The 23528-nt window shown below is 34.1% G+C and overlaps 3 protein-coding genes across 3 annotated transcripts; all 3 read left to right on the forward strand.

Annotated features, from left to right (window-relative positions):
• The first annotated feature begins 195 nt into the window (after positions 1 to 195).
• LOC139875447 (replication protein A 70 kDa DNA-binding subunit B-like) lies at positions 196 to 2930 on the forward strand. Its single transcript, XM_071862782.1, has 10 exons — positions 196 to 351; positions 455 to 533; positions 840 to 909; positions 1067 to 1194; positions 1313 to 1397; positions 1630 to 1771; positions 2004 to 2200; positions 2283 to 2562; positions 2625 to 2696; positions 2769 to 2930. The coding sequence occupies exons 1-10, from the start codon at positions 196 to 198 to the stop codon at positions 2928 to 2930; spliced, it is 1371 nt and encodes a 456-aa protein (XP_071718883.1).
• An 858-nt stretch (positions 2931 to 3788) lies between these two features.
• Positions 3789 to 4469, forward strand: LOC139875448 (F-box protein At2g35280-like). The gene has a single exon (XM_071862783.1). It carries the CDS (start codon positions 3789 to 3791, stop codon positions 4467 to 4469), a length of 681 nt encoding a protein of 226 aa, XP_071718884.1.
• An 897-nt stretch (positions 4470 to 5366) lies between these two features.
• LOC139875449 (uncharacterized) lies at positions 5367 to 10941 on the forward strand. The gene is made up of 8 exons (XM_071862784.1): positions 5367 to 5499; positions 5827 to 6048; positions 6135 to 6263; positions 6344 to 6788; positions 6895 to 7312; positions 7375 to 7843; positions 8016 to 9203; positions 9281 to 10941. The coding sequence occupies exons 1-8, from the start codon at positions 5367 to 5369 to the stop codon at positions 10939 to 10941; spliced, it is 4665 nt and encodes a 1554-aa protein (XP_071718885.1).
• The last annotated feature ends 12587 nt before the right edge of the window (positions 10942 to 23528 follow it).

The following is a 23528-nucleotide window of genomic DNA, read 5'->3' on the forward strand; positions in this document are numbered from 1 at the left end:
TACACATTCATATGTAGTTTTGATAAATTGTGTTCTGTAATAAGATTTATATGTAGTTATACAGATGTAGTGATACATTGATACGGTCAACAGGATGAGAATTCTTGAAAATACATTTATATGAAAATTGAATTTCTGTTATGTAGTGATAATTTATTTTCTCAACTTATATTTCCTTTCATTTTAGTTTATGTCATGTCTCGATCAATCAAGAACATTTCTGTAGCAGCTATTGACAGACGACAAGTGAATTTTAATCTCAAAGTTAAAGTCGTTCGAGTTGTTCAAAAGCTTGGTCACGGATTTGACGAAGGCAAGCCCACTCTTGAGCTCATTGTGTGTGATGATATGGTTTGTGTTCTTTTACTTTGTTTAGTCTAAAGTATATGTTTTTGTTTGTTCTAAGTATATTTTCATATATATGTTTGTTACATTTACTTTCTTCATATATCAGGGCCATAAAATTGTAGTAAACATCCGTAACAACCTGAAGGACAAGTTTGATGTTCTCATCAAAGAATGGGGCACTTATTGTATTACCTACGCTGTTGTAATTGATAGTCCCCTTTGTTATCGGTCCAAACATGTGAAACATGATTACAAGCTCATGTTTACTAAAAAACCTCTGTTGTTGAAATACCACCTAACGAATGGACTGGGAATAATGGATTCACGTTCATTCCTTTCGATGTTTTGATAGAGAGCGAGATTGCAGTTGGAGTTTCTGCAGGTCATTTATTGTTTATGATAAACCTTTTTTTAGTGTCGACCTATATATTGAGTTAAGCCACATAATTTTTTTAATCAACAATTGCTGAGCTATTTTCGTTTATGTGCAGATGTTATTGGTCGTGTATCGTTCTATGGTCCAATACAGGATTTCAAAAACACCGGTGAACTAAAGAACAAGTACATTAATCTGCAACTGATCAATTTAGAGTAATATTTTTACACCTATAACTTCTAATTGAAAGTATGTCTTTAATTTCAGTTTATCTTAATATTATACTTATGTACGTTTTTTGTGCTTGTATTTATATAAGATTTATATTTCACTGATTAATAGTTCTTTGGAAGTTGATGCAACTCTGTGGGGTAAATTCGCCATTGATTTCGACAACCATATCAAATATGTGTCTGATGATTCTTCTGTGATCTTGATCATTCAGTTTGGAGTCACCAAGCCTCATAACAGTTTGTGCTTTTTCATTCAACAAACCTTCACAATAATATTTTGTATTTGTGTCGTTATGATCTTTGTGTTACTTTAATGTGTTTTGTCCATTCTCTTTTGTTTAAATTAACGCTGCAGGGAAGCTGGCCGTGTCCACCGACTGGAATTACACTAATGTAGTCTTTGACAAAAACCATCCGCAGATTGTTGATTTCCGACAACGGTACATTGATTATCTCATTTAATAAATACCTATATAAAAAACAATCATTGGCTAATAAATGACAACCATCGTGGATCAATGTATCACTACATTAACTACATGTTAGTTAATGAAGTTAATCATTTAATGAGGTGCTATGTTTGTTACATAAATACAACATTGATTTTATTTATAGTTGTTTTAATGTACTTTACTCTAACAAACTAACTTCCTTATATTTTCTATTTCATAGCCTCAATGAAATCCATTCTGGTGACAATTCAATTGGTTCCTTAGCTCCTTCTTTGTCAGTGATCCCACCTCGTGATCGTAATCCGAAAGCTTGGTTTAAAGATGCAAAGCATCTTGGTTTAAATCAGTTGAACCCTACATTGGTAATAATTTAACCTTGACAAAAAATATAACCATTTATCTGATTTTTATTCTATCATATTAATCCCATATATAATGATAATTTTCTTCCAATTACAGTTTCTTTTATGATACACATATTATACTGCAGTTAACCTGCATAATTTAATTGAGTTGTTGTATACTTGTGAAGTTCACCCTATTTTAGTGCACATCTAATACCAATGTTATACTGTGTATATCAAATACTTTCAGAAAGGTATCTTCATTGTTGTAGCCACAATCAACACCATACTTCCAGACGATCTTTGGTACTACATTGCCTGCAAGAAATGTAATAAGAGTGCAAAGCCTGTTACCCCCAACTATGATCTTACTTTGGACATTGATCAGCTATTAGCTTTGGAGCGAAAGTGTTATGCGTGTAGAGATAAGCCGGATCCGGTAATTAGGTGAGTTGCCAATAACTACTTAAACATGTTCATTTATGTTATAGTCAATCTTTAATTGTATAAATGTTTTTATACATAATAGGTTTAAAGTGCCAATCCGTGTGGAAAATCCAACTGGCACAGCATCTTTTACAGTTTTTGAAACGGTTGTCAAGAAGTTTGTTACCAAAACAGCATATCAGTTAATGAAGGAGATGTTTGAAGATGATGATTATCCGGAAGACTTGGAAGCTTTGTTGGAGAAGACCCTTCTTTTTAAGATAGAGGTCACTAATTTCAACAACGAACGGGGTATTCGCAATTACACTGTTAAAGATGCTACCGACAACCCTGAGTATTTACAAATCTTTGAAACCTTCAAGGTAACATTTTATACTTTAACATTGATTTCTATTTATTATGATCTAACGTTAATACGACTTAGGTTGATCATCCATTTCAATGTGAAGATGTTGAGGGCGAACCATCATCTGATCTGCTGACTTATTCAGTTAATGTATGATTTCTTCTTCTATATTACCTTCATTATTGATTGACAAAATTAAACTAATTAAGATTATCATTGCAGTTTGCTTCTAATGATGATGCGAGTGGTTGTCGGTCCATCGATCTCAGTGACGATATTGGTTTTAGCCCGCCATTGAAAAAAATCAAACAAGAACTTTTAACGACTCCCGGATCTGTGAAGTCTTCGACTACCAAGGTAAAATGGTCCGATCGTTTTGAATAGAATCTGTCGCAGATTGTTAAATTTGAATATTTTTTGGGTTCCCCGAATCACCAACGACATGTAAACGATACAATTGTTTTGATTTTGTTACTATTTGATGATGGTGGCCATTAGTTTAAACCCTTTTAGGTCGCCCATCATATTCAAAACAATGTTTCATGCCTTCGTTCCAACATAATCCTTTTATGTGTATTCCAATGATCTGTTACAAAACAGAATATTTTATTAGAACGTTTTAACTTAACCAACAATAAAATTCTTATGAAATGTGAATTCTAAACATAATATGTTTTTGTTCATGCTTCCTATAGTCATAAGTTTTAAATGTTGGAATAGTTGTTACCTTTTATACTTTATGATTATATCACATAATCATGTTTACTTATTAGTTGTTAAACATACAATTACATGGTATCCAAATATTTAATCATAAGTAGATTTTATGTATAATGTTTTATATGCATACTAAGTGGTCTAACAGTTTGTCATAATCAATCCTTAACATATAATTGATAAACACTTCCAATACAAAAACGAAAATACCTCAAATGCGTTTACATATTTTTAAAGAACAAGATTGCTTACCATTTTTATCAAAATTAAAATAATTAAAAAAAGTTTGATCCATGCACCAAGCCACGTGCTAACCTATACAATTAATGATGATTAGACCTTGGTTCCTCTCATGTCGATTCATAGCACCTAAAATCAACTTTCCAAAGAAAGTTGTCAGTCACCATTTTTTAGCACAGATTTTTTTGATCTTTCACCTTCTTCTCAACACATTTCTTGCAGTTACCCAAAAACAAATATTGCAAAAAACTCCATCTTCCTTTTCTTTAAAAAACATACAAAAAAATGGCGGCAACTCAATATAGCATTGTTGAAGCTCTTCCCCAGGACATGCTAGCAGAAATATTGTCTCGAGTTGGGCGAGATTCTTGTCAACAGTTGTTCTTAACTAAGACTGTTTGCAGAGATTTTTCGGAGGTCTCCTTTGATCCTTTAGTTTTTAAACGTCTTTGCTTAGATAGGTTTCCTATTGTGCATTTTGGCAACCCTAAATTAACAATGTTGTTTGATCGTTGTTTTTTCTATGGAAACCCTAATATGATTTATCGAAGGGGTTTAACCTGTTATTTTAATTCACATGACTATACTGAGTTAGGGCTTCGTTTATTAAAACAGGCAACTGAAATGAAAGTTTTAGAAGCTGTTTATGTTTATGGTTTGATAATGTTTGCTAAGCATGAAATCAAGTTTAGGGATGTTGGTTTACAAATCCTAATTGAAGCGTTCCCACCCTTACCTGATTTGGTAGTTGCTGTTCGAAATCGGGTTTTTGCTATGCTTTCAAGGTTATGGTTGTTTAACCGCCAACCTTTTGAGGAAGTGGCAACCAGGTGCCCTAACTTAGCCCACCAAGGTTATTGGCCAGATGCACATGGCTGGGAACAACAATTGCAACCACCAGATTGCATGTCGTGTTTCTGGGCTTTTGAGTTGGGTGTCTTTGTTCAACGATTTCATTATCAATAGGTTGTGTTAAGATTATGGACATATTTTGTACTTCTGATGCCACATTGTTCATATTTTTTGTTATATATTACGGGCATTACTGATTATTATGTTGTATATCTTCATATCACTTTGTGTATATGAAGTCTATTCTGATATTCCTGTTATAATGTTCAATGTGGATGTATATCTAATAGTATGAATACTTTAGAAAACTTCTCATGCTAAGTACCATATGACCAACAATGTGTACAATTTACCCATAAAACAATCAAGTGGTACATAATATGAAGTATTATTGTTACTAACAGTTATATGTACTCAATTTTGTAATAGATAATTTTGTGTTGAACAATATTTTTCAAAAGATCAATAGGTGTAAAAACTAAATAAAGCCTAAGTCCTTTGTTGTTATTGTAATCTATTTTAACTATAGGGCTGAAAATATGGGCTTATACATCACCTTTCATGTTTAGATTTGATTTCTTATTGGCCTTTTAAGCCCACATCTCCTAAACTGAAAAATATATTTACATGTTATAAATCTGACAACAAACTATATTATACATGTTTGATAAACGTACACAATAAATGAAATAGAAAGATGAGATGATAAAAATATGAATTTTATTTTTTGAAAAGCCTATGGTGTGTTGGAAATAATATAGTTGGCAAAGTTTGACTAAAAAAACATCATTACCTTAGACTTTACCCTACTAATAGGTTTAAGTACATGGTACCAATAAAACAATTAACAAATTAAACATGCCTTTACCTGTTGGGTTTACTCACTAACCACTCTTAAAAGTTTTTGAAATTTGAAATTTTAAATAATCAATCAACTAAAACTAACGGATCAGAAAACATCATCTTCAAGAATCATAATTTCAGCAAAATTTACATAAAAACAAACTTCAGATGGACAGAGTTTTGAGAACATCTTCACGTAACAATAAATCAAAACAAGCAGAAAGTAGCAACGAAGAACTTTTCATCAAGAGAAAACAACCATCAAGGGATTTTGAGTTTGATGTTAATGGATCAAATTCAGGTAACGCTTTCCTGACTTATTAACTTACACTAACAAAACATATGTTTACCATTTGTTCCTTAAGAATCAATTGTAACTGTTATATCACTTCTATTTTTCGTGCTTATCAAACTCCTCCACTGCAAAGAGAATTGTTAGTAACATTATAATGAAACACATAAATCAGACAAACACAACAACATTTGGCCAACAATGCACTCCTTCAAGATCAATACTAACAGGTAACCAAGCTTTTGTATACTGTAGTTATCTAATAGCATGGGTTTACATATGTATATTATTTGACTGTGTAAAATTTAAGTAAACAATCATTATTTGTGGATTCAGATTTAACCAACACAATTGGAACAAAGTTTGTGAATTCATCTACAACACAATGTACATCAAGTTTCTTTAAAGAAAACATGTTCCAAACATCGACATCTAAACAGGGTGAATGTTCACATACCATTGCAACTCCTGCACCGAAAACACCAAGTGTTATATTAGGTAATCCATCACTTACAAATAGTGACCAATGTTGTTCTACAGAAGAAAGTGTATCCAAAGGTAATTATATTGGCAAGCAATTTTATATTTGCATTTCCCTTTAATTATTAAAATTTTCATAATTAGTTTTTATAATCTATTTTTAGATGCACGGTCAAAGCGTAAATCAGTTATCAACAAACGTTGGAGGAGAAAGATTACACCCATTGCTTTCGACATTGAACAACTGATCTCCAATGAAGTTCAAAAAACATCATTCAAGGGAATTTCAAACGGTACTCATTTTATTTTTGCCACATTTGTTCATTTATTATATATTTTAATAGATTAAGTAATTAATTGTTAGTATTGACAGATTATGTTGATGACGGAGATATGACTTATGTATGTTCTGCCTGCGGTGCTAAATTATGGCTTAAAGAGACTAAACGTGGGAAACTAACTCAACAGCAAACTGGTGCAGAGTCACTTTGTTGTCAGAAAGGTAAAGTTGCACTTCCAGAGTGGACCAAGTCTCCTCCTAAATTAATTTGGGATCTATATACCAACAATCATCCAAAAAGTAAACATTTCCTTGAGAATATTAGACAGTACAACATGATTTTTGCGTTTACTTCCATGGGTGGCAAGGTGGACAATCGATTCAATAAAAATTGTGGCCCTTATACATTTCGTATTAGTGGTCAAAATTTTCACCGGTATGGAGGTTTATTACCAAATGTTGGTCACAAGCCCAAATTCGGACAGTTATACATATACGATACTTCAAATGAAGCCCATAACAGGAAAGAAGCAATCAGGTATCATTCGTCTAATTCATATATTGTAAAATCAAATAATAGGAATACCAAAAACAAACTCAAATTATTAACAGGTTAATTTGTTTATGCTTGGCACCCATGACAGAGGGAAAAACAAGACAATATCGACGTCATCAAGTCATTCACTAGACGAGGATCTCATTGTTCAAATAATGCAAGTTCTCGATGAACATAATCCTCTTGTCAAGACTTTTCGGATGGCCCGTGAAAGGTTTAAAGATGATCCTAATATGCAGTTGAAGATTAAATTAATTGGTGGACGAACCAAAGATGGACGTAATTACAATCTGCCAACGGTTGATGAAGTTGCGGCACTTATTGTTGGTGATATCAATGTATCTTCCTTTGACGAAAGGGATATATTAATTGATAGTCATGTTGAAGGGTTAAAACGAATCTCTGAGCTTCACCCTGAATATTTAGCTCTACAATACCCACTTCTGTTTGTTTACGCAGAAGATGGGTACCGTACAGACATACTTCATCGTGATGTCGATGTCAATGTTGGTACCACAAGGAAAAAAAAAGAGTTACTATGCGTGAATTTTTTGCTTATAAACTTCAGGAACGTGCTGAACCCACACCTGTGCACTTAGGCCGTAAGTTGTATCAACAATTCGTAGTAGATGCTTACACTATGATTGAGTCTGAAAGAATATCATACATAAGGAAGAATCAAAAAATTCTAAGAGCTGATACTTTCAACAACATAATGAATGTATCGTTATCGGGTAATGTGGTTAATAGTATGATGGGAAATATGATAAAACTTCCATCCTCATTCACGGGTAGTGCTAGATATATGATTGAGAATTATCGTGATGCTATGGCACTTTGTCGTGTATTTGGCTATCCCGACTTATTCTTAACTTTTACATGTAATCCAAAGTGGCCAGAAATCACAAGAGAATTGGACGGGACAGGATTTAAAGCAGAAGACAAACCTGGTTTGTGTGCAAGGATGTTTAAAATGAAGCTCGACCAACTGATGAAAGATATAAGGAAACAAAAGATTTTTGGTACTTTGAAAGCAGGTTTGCCTATTAACTTTTAACTACTTTTCCAATTGTATTATGTGTTAAATTTTTGTATTTATTATTTAATGCTTACATACTTTGTCAAACAGTACTAATATATCCAAAATACTTTACATCATCCAATAATTCAATGCTTCAAAATTAATAATTTCTTTCTTTATTTTTTTAGAAGTGTACACAGTGGAATTTCAAAAACGTGGATTGCCTCATGCCCATATATGCTTATTCCTTGATGAAAGAAGCAAAATGCCTCAACCAGAAGATGTAGATAAGTATATATGCGCTGAAATACCGGACGAAGTCAACGAACCAGAACTGTATCAACTCGTGTCAGATTTAATGATGCACGGTCCTTGTGGGGACAAGAATCCATCGTGCCAATGCACTGATACAGAAACCAAAAAATGTACAAAAAGGTTTCCAAAACCTTTTTCAGATGTCACAAAAACTGATGCAGACGGTTATCCAATCTACCGAAGAAGGAATGACGGAAGAACGGTCAGAAAACAAGGTCACGATTTGGATAACAGCTGTGTGGTAGCTTATAACCCTAAACTACTCAAAATGTACCAAGCACATCTCAATGTAGAGTGGTGTAACCAAATAGGTTCAATTCGATATTTGTTCAAATATATCAACAAGGGCAACGATAAAATTACAGCACATCTCTGTGATCAAGAAACTGATGAAATTAAACAATACTATGATTGTAGATATGTTTCATCTTGTGAAGCAATGTGGAGAATTTTCTCATTTGATATACATCATCATCGCCCATCAGTTATAAGATTACCCTTCCATTTAGAGGGAGAACATCAAATCATTTTTGATGAAGATGAAATAATAGAACAAGTATTAGAAAAACCATCTGTGAATACATCAATGTTTCTAGAATGGATGAAGTGTAACAGGTGCAGCAAACAAGCACGTGAGTTGACTTATGTTGATTTCCCGACAAAGTTCATTTGGGACAAAGACGACAGGGTGTGGAAGTTGCGTAAAAGAAAAACCGGTGCAATTGGACGTATTCATCATGTGTCACCAGCTGCTGGTGATCTTTTCTATCTTAGAATTCTTCTAAACAAGGTTAAAGGTCCAACTTCGTATGAAGAAATCCGAACGGTAAATGGTGTCCTATTTGATAACTTCAAAGATGCTTGCTACCATTTAGGTTTATTGGATGATGATAACGAGTATATAGAAGCTACTAAAGAGGCTTTTTTTGGGGAGGGTGGACATTTTGTTAGAAATTTTTTTGCACAGCTACTGTTAACTAACACTATGAGTCGACCGGAAGATGTTTTTGAAAAAACATTTGAATTTTTGTCGGTAGATGTCGTTCATCCAAACAGACCAGGTAATGATATTTACAGTATATTATTCGATACTTTTCATCTTAAATATACTAATAAAATGAGTGGTAATTTATTGCAGGAACAAAAATTGGGAACGAACTTTTGAAAGATTTGACTTTACAAGAGATCGAAAGATTACTTCAACGTAATAGTAGTTCATTGAGAAATTTTAGTTCAATGCCTTTTCCATCTTATAATACAAGGGATATTTTTGAAAACCATCTTATTATAGATGAACTCTCCTACGACAAAAGTACACTTGAAGTTGAACATGCAGATTTCATTACCAAGTTAACAACAGAACAAAAGGATGCATATGATCAGATAACAAAGGCTGTTGATGAAGGCACTGGAGCTGCGTTCTTTTTGTACGGATATGGTGGTACTGGAAAAACATTTCTCTGGAAAACACTAACAGCTGCATTACGAAGTAAAGGAGAAATTGTTTTAAATGTTGCAACAAATGGGATTGCAGCTTTATTGTTATCTGGAGGTCGGACAGCTCATTCACGTTTTAGAATACCACTTCAACCAACAGATGAGTCTTTTTGTACTATTAAGTCGGACAGCAATTTGGCTGAACTAATTAGGAGGGCAAAACTAATTATTTGGGATGAGGCCCCAATGGTAAACAAGCTGTGTGTTGAAGCGTTGGATCGTTCTTTTCGTGATATATGCCGTCAAATCAATCATAATAGCATGGATACAATATTTGGCGAAAAAATTGTTGTTTTTGGTGGTGATTTTCGACAAATATTACCGGTTATTCAAAAGGGTACAAGACAAGATATCGTGGCTGCATCACTCAATTCCTCCTATTTGTGGGATTATGTAACTGTTTTGAAACTTACAGTTAACATGAGATTAGGTGGGATTGGTGCCTCTGCAACTGATTCCGAAACTAGAATGTTTGCTGAATGGATACTAGATATAGGCAATGGTGATGTTGGTGAATCAGAAGACGGAGTTTTTGATATTGAGATTCCACAAGATCTTTTGATAACAGATTATGTTGATCCAATCGGTTCTATGATCTCAACTATTTATCCAGAATATCTTCTAAATCTTGCCAATCCACAATATTATCAACAACGTGCAATTCTTGCTCCAACTCATGAAGTTGTGGACATCATTAATGATAGAATGATGCAATGTTTGGAGGGTGAAGAAAGGTCCTATCTGAGCTCAGATAGTATATGTGCGTCACAAAGAGACACTGACTTTAATTCTGAACTATACAATACTGATTTCCTAAATAGTATTGAAGTTGGTGGATTACCAAAGCACAATCTAAGGCTGAAAGTTGGTGTACCAGTTATGTTACTTCGAAATGTTGATCAAGCAGGAGGTTTGTGTAATGGTATACGGTTACAAGTTATTGAATTAGGTGAAAGAATGATCAAAGCCAAAATTTTAACCGGTTCCAACGTGGGCAAGATAACAGCTATATCACGTATGCTAATCGTTCCTACGGACAAGAGAATACCTTTCAGATTCCAAAGAAGACAATATCCGTTGTCGGTGTGCTTTACAATGACCATAAATAAAATTCAAGGACAATCACTTGAGCACGTCGGTTTATTTCTTCCAAAACCGGTCTTTAGTCATGGACAACTATACGTTGCACTTTCTCGAGTAACCAATCGTCAAGGAATAAAGATATTAATTCTAGACAAGGATAATAAAATATCAAACAAAACGAAAAATGTTGTATTCAAAGAAGTGTTGCAACACTTATAGATTTGAGTTTACAACTACGTTTAATGTTTTTTTTTGTTAAGTATTTAGAATTATGGTTCATTTTTATGAAATTTATTAAGTATAATGCATGTTTCATGTTATTTTTTTTTTTTAATTAGAACTATGATAAAATGTTATGACATCCATCATTTATTAACTACATATCATAACTTCTAAATTTGTGCATCAAAATTTTTATATAAACAACTACAAATTATTGCTACAATTAATGAAGATCCTATATTCATTAATAATAGAGAAATCAAAAAGATTACAAAAAATAGTTGTTAGACTAATTAAAAGATGATCACAACCTGATTAAAAAATATTAATTATATCATTGATTGATAATAATTATATAAAATGATTTTTTTAAAATCAGTTATATTATTTCCACCGTGCATCGCACGGGCTCAAAAAATCTAGTATATATATATATATATATATATATATATATATATATATATATATATATATATATATATATATATATATATATATATATATATATATATATATCGTTAGTTTCTTTTTTAAATAAGTTTTGGTTTTCTAACCGAGCACGTTTACTTTGGACAACTTAAGTTTCAAGTTCATTATCTTAATAACGTTCGTTAAGTATAAAATGATCGGAAAAATTGGGTTGTTATACTTTCCAGATTATACATTTAACATTACGGGTATTACAACTATTTCCTCCTTAAAAAGATTTTGTCTCGAAATCAAATATCATAACTTACATAATATCGTTATCTTTTTCCAAATTTATAAGTGCACGAGACTCCAGAGAATAACATAATCAAAGTGTTACTACATTATATAAAAGTTTCATGCTATAAAAATTCAACAATTACTTATATCACTAAAGTTTGCGTATAACATTTATCCTCGATTTTTCAAGTATCCGGACTCCACTCCACTTAGATATTTCGTACTCAAAATTTAAGATAAGTCAAATTCATAAAAAAATACATATTATAATTGTTAACCTAAAAAGGAAGAATTATTAGCAGAGCGTCAATATAGCCCTTAAAAACTATCATGATTAAGTATAAAGTGACATATTATTAAAACCTATTATTATTTAATAGATTATTATGATTATGATACCGTATATATAGTTGTATATATTATGTATGTGCTAAGAACAACGTTTTTAATTAATAAAGTAATAAATTTATTTAATAGGTTAATTTATTCATTAAATCAATTATTCAAAATTTCAGGTATTACAAATGTACGGTAAAAACTTGTAATGTAGGTAATTTCTCTAATTGTGGTATTGAGTGATATTCAACTTGGCGTACTGCCAATTCGGGTTCAATTCTCACTTCAAACGGGGAGTTTCCAATCTTTAATAGTACTGGCAACATTAACGCGATTTGGAAAAGTCTTTGAGGAGGTTTTCCCAAACTTCGATGGTCCTGCCAACATCATCGCGAATTTGATTTCCTCCTAACGCGTGTGTGGGTGACAAACGAGAACATTCGATATCGATATCGTCGTTCAAAAAAAAAAAAAAAATTTCTCTAATCATCCGGCCACCTATGGCCAATCATTTTAATTTGCTTAATTTGTAGGATTTTTTATCATGAGATCGTTTCTTACTTTTCTTAGCCACCAATCTCATGAAATTTGTTGCTTATAAAAATGTATCTTAGTTGTTTAGTTTTTCTTATTGTATTACATAGTCTTGTTTAAATGATTAAAATATTTGTAACGTTACATTTAGAAGATAAACAACAAATGATGAGGAAGAACAACAATTCAGGTGTAATGAATAAAAGTTTGGTTTAATATTAGAAAAAGTGAGATTGTTGAACCATAGACATAAGCAATCAACTAGTAGGCTAATAATATATATTTGAACAATAACTCAGTTCTCATGGTTGTACACTAGTTTTTGTATATTAGCTGCTATGTGTAGTAGTGCTGAACAATGGTAGCTATAAGTGATCTTAAAGGTTGTGTATATATAACTTCATACATACCAAGAAAAGGAAGTAACTGATATATATGTACATGGTGCTCGCAGTTATTCGTTGCCCTATCTATGGTCTGGACAATTTGTACAACAATTGTTATGTGCTTTTGTATGGTCCGGTCATTATTACACACATTTGACATTTGACCACGTGCACGGATCTTTAACAACAATATATACAAGCTAGATCGATTAATAAAAAGACGGAAGCAATTAAACACCATATCAAAGTTAACCAAATGATTTATTGATAGCTAAACATTGTTGAACGATTACAATCGATTAAACAGAGAAACAGTGGTTGGCAAGGGGTGATTTGAGGCATAAATCATCCCTTACACGTCTCTAGAGCCGCAGCTCCAGAGAGAGGGTTTCACAAATTGCTTAACCCTAAAATATGCATAAACTGGTTTATATAGGCCACGAATGGGCTTCATTCGTACAAACGGACCTTCAGTCACATATGCTCCTACAACTGACCAATTTCATGCATATACATCAACCTAGGTGTATAACATAAATATGACAATATCCAAAACTATTCGCCAAGCGACGGACATCCAGAAAATGCATCAACAAATTCCCCCTTGGACGTTGCTTGTGAATTGCTATAAACACCTCTTGCAAACTTCAGTCAATCTCTGTCGGATGTACTAAGGTCTTTAAATACCCACCTCACGTCTTCAAGAACACGTGCTAGCTCACACTTCGAACATCAATGTTTCCGCCCACTGAAATCGAATTACCAATGTCGTTCTTGAAGAAACAACAATACTTCCTAAACTTGAACGCACTAGTACCAACACAACAAAATTCCCCCTCGGACTGAACATGATAATAATCCTGATTACATCTTCATACCTGAGACTCATTCAGAGTCATCAATTGCAAATTTTCCCCCTCACTGTTAGCCGTATCCTAATATACATTAATAGCTCAAATCTTCTTGTCATCATGACATGTATAGGCAAAAGATATAGAGGAGTTCGATCCACAATTAATAAATCCAAACAAAACAACATGCATTCAGATTTACCAAGAGTAACGTTCTAGTATCCTATGATTGCGTATCCAAATCAGATTCCCCTACGAAACGAAATCATCCACTTCTACAAAGTCCAGAATACATAAAGAACACGGTTGGCCCATAAAATAATCATATGCTCCTGATTACCCCACAATAACATCTCGATCAACATCGAGTTCCACAAAATGTTCACTTTTCTATCTATGAAATCTAGTGAACGAGGAGGTCATCCATTAGACGTGCATACGCTATCTTCCAAGTGAACTCCGTTTCAACATTTACTGATCAAGTTCGTCTTTATGTCTTCAAACGAACACCAAAGTATAACGAAACGGAACCAAAAACCCGAAAATTTCTTCCGAAAACTGCTGAAAATCGAAATTACATAACGGAAAATTCAACGGTCCGATCATCACAAAAATTTTACCACATTTAGAACATTATGGCTTCTATCTACAGCAAAAATTTCAGGTCGATCCAACGGTAGACGAAACCTCGGTGATTTTTCTCATACCGCAGCAAAAACAAACCCTGAAGGGTTTTTTTTTTCAAGAACGGCTGCCGTTTTGAAAAGATCATATCTTGAAATTGAACGGTCCGATCGCTTTCAAATTTTAACAGATATTAGATCTATGAGTTTAGAACGTACAGTAAAAATTTCAAGGAGATCCAACGGTTAACGAACCGGCTACAAATTTTCTTCCATAACAGCTTCAGGACCTCCGAATTTTTAACAAAACTTTAACGTCTTTAACTTTAAACGATCGAATCGATTAGCTCGGTTGTACCCGCTCTGATACCAATTTGATAGACCACGTGCACGGATCTTTAACAACAATATATACGAGCTAGATCGATTAATAAAAAGACGGAAGCAATTAAACACCATATCAAAGTTAACCAAATGATTTATTGATAGCTAAACATTGTTGAACGATTACAATCGATTAAACAGAGAAACAGTGGTTGGCAAGGGGTGATTTGAGGCATAAATCATCCCTTACACGTCTCTAGAGCCGCAGCTCCAGAGAGAGGGTTTCACAAATTGCTTAACCCTAAAATATGCATAAACTGGTTTATATAGGCCACAAATGGGTTTAATTCGTACAAACGGGCCTTCAGTCACATATGCTCCTGCAACTGACCAATTTCATGCATATACATCAACCTAGGTGTATAACATAAATATGACAATATCCAAAACTATTCGCCAAGCGACGGACATCCAGAAAATGCATCAACACCCATTTGACAAATTTTAAAAACAAAGAATGACCCGTTGGCGGTTGGATGACAAAATGTATTGGCCCATTTAATGCCCAGGATGACGCGGTGACCCGTTTAATTACAAACTGAAGTGCGAACCCATATGGCCTGTTAGATGACAATTTGAAGCATAGACCCAATTGACAATTTCAACAAGAAAAAAGCACTTGGTTTTAGTACTGACCGATTTGATAACAAATCATTGTGACTTTCAATCAAGGGATCGAACACATGCTTTAAAAACATTATACCATTAAACCCCTTATTGTGACGCCCCGTACTAAATCGTCATGTACGGACCATCATCAACAGGATCATTACAAGGTTAAGTACTATATGCGTTTTCAAAACAGAGTTTGCATTCATTAATAAAAGTGACGTCATAACATACGTCAATTGTTTTACAAATCAAAAGCATGCTTCACTAAGTAGAAGCATTAAATAAGTGTACGTGACCATAATGGTCTTTACATAACATAAGTTCATAAGTAAAAAGTTTGAATGCAAGATAAGTAGTCATGCGAATACAACTCTAAGCAGTGGGTTCTACAGCACAACAAGTATGATAGCGGAAGCGACTTCAAGCACCTGAGAAATACATGCTTAAAAAGGTCAACACAAAGGTTGGTGACCTATAGTTTAAGTATAACAGTAATGTAAGTAGGCCACGAGATTTCAGTGCTACAACGAGCGTTCAAAAGTATGTAAAAGTATATGCTTAACCATGGGCACTCGGTAACTAACTTAACGTTTAATGTACCCCCTTAAAGTGCACTTGGCAAGTGCGTATAACCTCGAAGTATTAAACACTCGTTAAATGCTAGCGCGACTAGCCCGAGTGGGGATGTCAAACCCTATGGATCCATATCTAAGATTCGCGTTCACGGTTCAAAAACCAATGATTAAACGTTACCGAGCTAAAGGGAATGTTTCTGCCATTATATAACCCACACATATATAAAGTTTAAGTACTCGTGCCTAGTATGTAAAACATAAAATCCGCATGTATTCTCAGTTCCCAAAATAAGTTAAAGTAAAAAGGGAATGCTATAACTCACAATGATTAGTAGTAACGGTAAGGTAGTAGTCGGAAAGTGGTGTGCAAGTAACGGTCCAAACGTCCTCAACCTAAGTCAAATAGCACTAAGTCAATAAGTCATCTCAAAAGGTTTATAAGTATGTAATTAAGGTCATAAGGGTCATCATCAATCATCATTAAACAAAAGGTAACAAGTAAGACTCGTTTATGAAAGTCGTTTAAAACAAAGGCTGACTTCGGTCAGTCACCACGGCCTCTACACAAACCGAACAGAGGTGAGGCCAGTGGATATGGCTCCGTATATGAGTCGTTTAAGTGTGGTTAAATTTACAGAAGTTAACTCGTCTTCGTTTGACCGTGGTAACGGTATAAGTGCGAGTAGGTCTGAAATTTCTGCACAACGTTAAACGGACATAGTGACGATCGGAGGGCCATAAATCCTAAACCGTAACTCGGATGAAGACGAGTCCTAAATGAAAAATTATCTACTCGAAAAGTTATATCCAAAAATCAAGATGGGATCAGCCCAGAGCTACTGGTATGGTCCAGAAACAGCTGAACAGACCCTGTTGGACAGAAACAGTGGGTTTTGGAGAGTTCCGGTTGTCTCGGTGCTTGATGTTCATCACGGTTCTCATCCTTGATGCGTATAGCTTCAAGTGTACAACTCGTTGATGTGTTAACATCATCTTGACCAAGGTTTGTCCATCATAACTCAAGTGCAAGTGTTGTAAGTGTTTTAATGAACCAAGGTTACATCAAGGCTTAGTTTCAACACTTACATGAACTTTAGAAGTAAAAACAAGTTATAACTTAAATCAACAACTAGTAAAGTGTATGTAAGCTTTATAGCTTTTGTTTATGACAAATTATGAAGACCATAAGCTAGATAACTTAGATCTTTCAAAGGTATTTGAAGTTGTAACTAGTAAGTTACACTTCCATGTTCTTGAAACTTATAAGTTAACTTTTAAGTTCAAGAAGATTATGAGATCAAGTCTAACTTGTAGCACTTGACCAACAAACCAACAAACAAGTAATTTAAGTGCATAAAGTAAAGAAACAATTTAATTAAACAAGTAGCTAGTTCAAGTGTTGTTCATACTTTAAAGATTCAACCAAAGTTGATCTTTAAGTAAAGTAAACCTTAAGTTTACTTCCATGACTTGCAAGTATGATTTTTAACAACAAGAACTCATAATCTTTGAAACAAATAAAGTAGAAAACTAAATAAACAAGAGAAATGATTCCTAGTTGCTCATACTTTTAAAGATTCAACCAAGGTTGATCTTTAAGTAAAGTAACTTCAAAGTTACTTCAAGAACATCAAGTAATGAGTTTATACAACTATGAACTTTAATCTTTTGAAACAAAATATGTAGAACATAACTAGATAGATTATGTTCTTGAATGTTCTTGTTATAACAAGATAAAGATGAAGAAATCAAACTAGTAAGTTTGTTCTTGAAAGTTAGAAAGTAAGTAACATATAACTAGTAACTACATGTATTCAAACATTAAGCAAGAACAAGTAAACAAACAACAATTGATGATGATGTTTAAGGGGTAAAAGGCCACGGTTTTAGTAACCAAAAGAAGAAGAAGAAAAGTTCCTAGTAGCTTACAAGTATCAGAGAAAAAGAGAGGAAAGTTGAGAGGATTTCAAGTGTGTGTTTGAATGAGAGAAAACTAGAGATGAAGTAATGAAAAATGAAAGCAAAGAACACTCCTAAAGGCCTCTAAACTTTCGGCCAGCTGCATTAGGAGGGAGAGTGGGAGTGTTTGTTGGTTAAAAGCTTGTAAAGATGATTAAAGTTGGATAATAAGGTGGTGTTCATGGGGATTGGTTGCTAACTTGATTCCATTTCTAAGTAACTACTAGTTTAAGTTCAAGTATCATACTTACACTTGTAAGAGTGGGCTAAATGTCCATTAAAAGAAGTAGGGTGGGCTTGGAAGCCCAAGTCATGAGTTCATTAGTTTAAAACAAGCCCAAGTCCAATAAATCACAAGTTAAACTAATTAAAGCCCAAGTAACCAACTAATTACCATAGTTAATTAAAATGATTAATAAAATTAATCATGGATGTAAATAATATCTTAAAATATTATTCGTGAAAGTTCCGGGTGTCGCAAAGACGTTTCGGGCATTTAAAGTTCAAGTACGGGCAATCAAAGCAACATGTAAATGTAATAACATACATTCGTTTAATCAAGCGTATTAATAATAATAATAATTATTAATAAATAACGTTGGAAAAACCAGGGTCGTTACATTACCCACCTGTTAAAGAAAATTTCGTCCCGAAATTTTAAGCTGAATCTGAAGGTGATGGAGGAGGTGGGAAAAGGTGAGGATACTTCTGTCTCATGCGGTCCTCTCGTTCCCAAGTAAACTCAGGTCCTCGTTTGGAATTCCATCGAACTCGGACGATCGGAATCCTATTGTGTTTCAACTCCTTGACTTCTTTTTCCATGATTTCAACGGGCTCTTCCACAAAGTGGAGTTTGTCATCGATAGTAAGTTCCTCCAATGGTATGATAAGTTCAGGTGGAGCAAGACACTTCTTCAAGTTTGATACATGGAAGGTAGGATGAACTGAGCTCAATTGTGCTGGAAGATCAAGACGATAAGCAACGGGTCCAACACGTTCCAAAATTTCAAATGGACCAATGTACCGCGGGTTCAACTTTCCGCGCTTTCCAAAACGGATCACACCCTTCCAAGGTGCAACCTTCAACATAACACGATCACCAACGTTGAATTCAAAGTCCTTACGTTTAAGATCAGCATAACTCTTTTGGCGATCACGGGCTACCTTGAGTCTGTTTTGAATCTGAGCAATCTTTTCTGATGTTTCATGGACTATCTCGGGCCCGGTGAGTTGCACTTCACCTAGCTCGGCCCAACAAAGAGGAGAACGGCACTTGCGGCCATACAACGCTTCAAAAGGTGCAGCTTTAATGCTCGAGTGATAACTGTTGTTGTACGAGAATTCGGCGAGTGGCAAATGCCTTTCCCAGGCCTTTCCAAAATCAATAACACATGCACGTAGCATGTCCTCCAAGGTTTGAATTGTTCGTTCACTTTGCCCGTCAGTCTGAGGGTGATACGCAGTGCTCATGTCGAGACGAGTTCCCATGGCTTCTTGTAGAGAACGCCAAAATCTAGAAGCAAAACGAGGGTCGCGATCGGAGATGATCGATATAGGTATACCATGTCGTGACACAACCTCCTTAATGTAAAGTTGAGCAAGTCTCTCCATTGTGTCGGTTTCCTTCATTGCTAAGAAATGTGCTGATTTTGTAAGACGATCAACAATAACCCAAATGGTATCATATCCGCCCACCGTCTTTGGTAGCTTGGTGATAAAGTCCATAGTTATCATCTCCCACTTCCATTGTGGGATTTCCGGCTGTTGAAGTAACCCAGAAGGTTTTTGATGCTCGGCTTTGACCTTTGAGCAAGTCAAACACTTACTAACATAAGCTGCAACGTCTTTCTTAAGATTGGGCCACCAATACTGTTCTTTAATATCATGATACATCTTGCCCGCTCCGGAATGAATCGAATATCTAGACTTATGAGCTTCATCAAGTATGAGGCTCCGTAGATCTCAATAACGTGGTACCCAAATTCTTCCGGCATAACATCGGAGTCCGGATTCCCTAACCTCGAATTTAGAGACGAGGATGTCAAATACTCATACCGCAAGTGCTTCTCTATGAGAGCCTGTTCTTGGGCTGCTCGGATTTGGTTCTGGAGATTGGAATGAATCGTGATGTTCAATGCTCGAACACGAAGAGGTGCCGATCTCTCCTTTCAGCTTAATGCGTCAGCAACAACGTTGGCTTTACCCGGATGATAGCGAAGTTCACACTTGTAATCATTTAGTGTCTCAATCCATCTTCGTTGTCTCATATTCAAGTGTTTCTGATCGAATATATATTGGAGACTCTTGTGATCGGTGAAGATAGTGCATTTAGTTTCATAAAGGTAGTGCCTCCACAATTTGAGCGCGAAGACAACGGCTCCAAGTTCAAGATCGTGTGTGGTGTAGTTTCATTCGTGGATCTTAAGTTGACGAGAAGCATAGGCGATGACCTTCATGCGTTGCATCAGTACACAACCTGAGACGACCCGACCCAATCCATAGGGAAGAATACAATAACATATGATAACATTGCGAGGTACTTGACCTCTATATGATACATTTTACAAACGTTACATTTATTCTTAAAAGACAATCTATCATTACATCAAAAGTTGACATGTTCGCCTAACATTTTATAATATCCAAATGACCTAATCTGTCATTTACTTAATAATAGTCTCTAATGATCTTCAATGACTCGAATGCAACGTTCTTGAATCCTGGCTTAAATGGTCCCAAATAGTATCCTTAATATGAGCTAATGCACAGCGGAAGACTTAATACATACCTGAGAATAACATGCTTTAAAACGTCAACATAAAGTTGGTGAGATATAGGTTTAATGCCGGCAGCAATATATATATAGACCACAAGATTTCGTATATAAACAGTTTAATAAAAATATTCTAAGTGGTTGAGCACTTGGTAACCATACTTAACATTTAATCACGTCGCATATTCCCTTTAATATGAAATCTTACTACACTGTACCAAGTGTAGTCACGAAACGAAGTACTGTGCAACCGTTGAATACTGGTCGTCCAGTCCGGTTGGGGTTGTCAGGCCCGATAGATCTATCAACAGGATTCGCGTTTACAATACCGCTGTAAATATTAGTTACCAAGCTACAGGGACGTATGCCAGTGGTACAACTCAACGTAGAATATATTTTTCAGTTACTTGTGTCCATAACGTAAAACATAAAATACATGTATTCTCATCCCGAAATATTTAGAGTTTAAAAGTGGGACTATATACTCACAGTTGTCTTGAAGATATGTAATTTCGACTTGGTCTCCGATTGATATCACGAACCTATCCATATATAATATATCAATACCTTTTCTTTTTAACAATCGTCACATATATATACTTTTAATACTTTTAATAATTCCTTAGTCCGTAGTTAGCAGTTCCGATGTTAGTAATTCAATTTTAATGGTTCATTTTTAGATGTTTAATAAACCCGCAATGAAATAAATAAAACCCCCATCGTATATGTATTGGTCGAGATTAATCTTGACCCACGGTACCGGTGTTGTCAAATGACGTGTTGCGTACATAAAGTACCGGTGTTGTCAAATGACGTGTTGCGTACAATCATGGGATCTTATGATTAATCTTCTCGTATTGTTTACGGGTGATCCTGAACCATATAAAATTAAATTATGAGTACATATATATAAAATATCATGTTATTTTAGAAAGATGTGATTTATTTTAATTTTCTTCAATTAATCACGTAGCTAAACAAGTCTTGGATATCCAATTTTGTTTTTGTCGTAGTTTCTTCGTTACAAATCCGTTTTCGTTGATTCAACTTGCCATCTCCTTGGATCGAGTCCCTCTTTAAGACTATGAACTGTAAATACCTTAGTTTGTATTCAAAATCACACGGCATAGGTGAAACTTTAGTGAAACTTATGAAGTTAAACATTTTCCTTTATGTAAACAACCTTAAATGATTATTTTTCTAAAAATACTTATACTTTGAATTAAATCATGAAATTTTTATGTGTTATCATATTCATAGTAAAAATCATTTTTCCAGAAAATAAACCTCCAATTTAAAGTTTAAGATGGTTTTTAATTATCCAACCCAAAACAGTCCCCGGTTGCACTCCGACGTCGTAAAAACAGTTTTTAAGGTATTATTTGAAAAACCAAGTTTTACGTTGTTAAATTAGCATATATTTAAGTTATATTACAGGTCTTGAAGTATTTTAAAAGTTAAGTTAGAAGGATCTATTTAGTTTGCAAACAAGTTTGAAAACTTTCAAACTATGTTCTTGTTGTTAAAATTGTATACCACAAAATATGATAGCTATATATATATGAATCGAATAAGGTTATGAACAAAGTTACTACCTCAAGTTACTTGGACAAGATTGCTGTAAAAGAGGAGTGAAAACCTAGAACTAAAAGGGTGATGGAATTGGATGAAAGATTGGAAGTAAGTTTGTGTTCTTGGAAGGATTCTTGAAGTGTTTTTGTAAGGGTTTTCTTATGGTGATTAAGTGATGTTTTTATGGCTAGATCTTCATGGATACTAGCTGAATGGTTATGGAGTTTCTTAAGAGTGTGTTTTTGGTTAAAGAAATGAGGTAGTAAAGTTTGAAAATGGAAGATGTATTTAAAGCCATAAAAACATGATTAATGGAAAAACATGGACAAAATTTCATGTTGTATTTTTATGTAATTAGTCATACTAAACATCAAAAGTAGTTACCTTATACATAAGGCATGAACAAGAGAGTTACCTTATACATAAGGCATGAATAAGGGCTGGTTGGTGGTGATTTGATGTGTATATACCAATAGTAAATACGTATAGAAGCTAGGTATGATACGAGTACATGTACTCTAGATATACGTATAGAAATCTTGTGAAAAATGGAATGAGAATTCAAATATAGCTATCTTTTGTGAATATACTTATATTGTTTTATGTATTTAAGTCTTTAAAAAGTGATTAAATACATTACATATACGATATATGTATAAACATTATAGGTCATAAGTATTTATGTCAAATAACGTTACGTATGGTTATCGTTTTGAAAACTTAAGTTAGTAGTTTCAAAATATACTTATAACTTATTGTTATTAATACAAAATAATATATTAAAACATCCTTAGATCAAGTTAAATATGTATATATACATATATATATACACAAACGTATAATTATCATATATTATATAGTTCGTGATATCATCGGTCAAACTAGACGGTCAAACGTTGTGTAAACTCTTTTCAAAAATATAAATCTCAACAATTTGGGTTGCTTATCATGTTGGTAAGGTTTAATTTATGTAAATATTAATCTTATAAGTGTAAAACGATCGGAAAAATCCGGGTCATTACATTACCTACCCGTTAAATAAATTTCGTCCCGAAATTTGATAGAGATCGTCATGGATAACAATATGGGTGTTTTCATGACGTATATGAGGTGACAATGGAGTTTTATCATTATTGGGAGGTATAGATACAACGGTTCGATCAAGTGAAGCACACAAGTGAAGCAATCACAAAAGAGTGAATTGAGTAAATATGGATTTGTTTGAACCGATAACGTGATTAGAATTGATTTCCGGAATTTATGGAAAATTT

This window comes from Rutidosis leptorrhynchoides, chromosome 11 (genome assembly GCF_046630445.1).
Source record: "Rutidosis leptorrhynchoides isolate AG116_Rl617_1_P2 chromosome 11, CSIRO_AGI_Rlap_v1, whole genome shotgun sequence".
Lineage (NCBI taxonomy): Eukaryota > Viridiplantae > Streptophyta > Magnoliopsida > Asterales > Asteraceae > Rutidosis > Rutidosis leptorrhynchoides.

What these genes read in the sequence shown, in the direction of transcription:
- LOC139875449 (XM_071862784.1), top strand. Translation starts at nt 5,367, where the DNA reads ATGGACAGAGTTTTGAGAACATCTTCACGTAACAATAAATCAAAACAA. An exon ending in AGAAGAAAGTGTATCCAAAG is followed by an intron (nt 6,049 to 6,134) that starts GTAATTATATTG and finishes ATCTATTTTTAG; the next exon opens with ATGCACGGTCAAAGCGTAAA. An exon ending in TTTTGGTACTTTGAAAGCAG is followed by an intron (nt 7,844 to 8,015) that starts GTTTGCCTATTA and finishes TTATTTTTTTAG; the next exon opens with AAGTGTACACAGTGGAATTT.
- LOC139875447 (XM_071862782.1), top strand. Translation starts at nt 196, where the DNA reads ATGTCTCGATCAATCAAGAACATTTCTGTAGCAGCTATTGACAGACGA. An exon ending in TCATTGTGTGTGATGATATG is followed by an intron (nt 352 to 454) that starts GTTTGTGTTCTT and finishes TTCATATATCAG; the next exon opens with GGCCATAAAATTGTAGTAAA. An exon ending in TGCTGACTTATTCAGTTAAT is followed by an intron (nt 2,697 to 2,768) that starts GTATGATTTCTT and finishes TTATCATTGCAG; the next exon opens with TTTGCTTCTAATGATGATGC.
- LOC139875448 (XM_071862783.1), top strand. Translation starts at nt 3,789, where the DNA reads ATGGCGGCAACTCAATATAGCATTGTTGAAGCTCTTCCCCAGGACATG.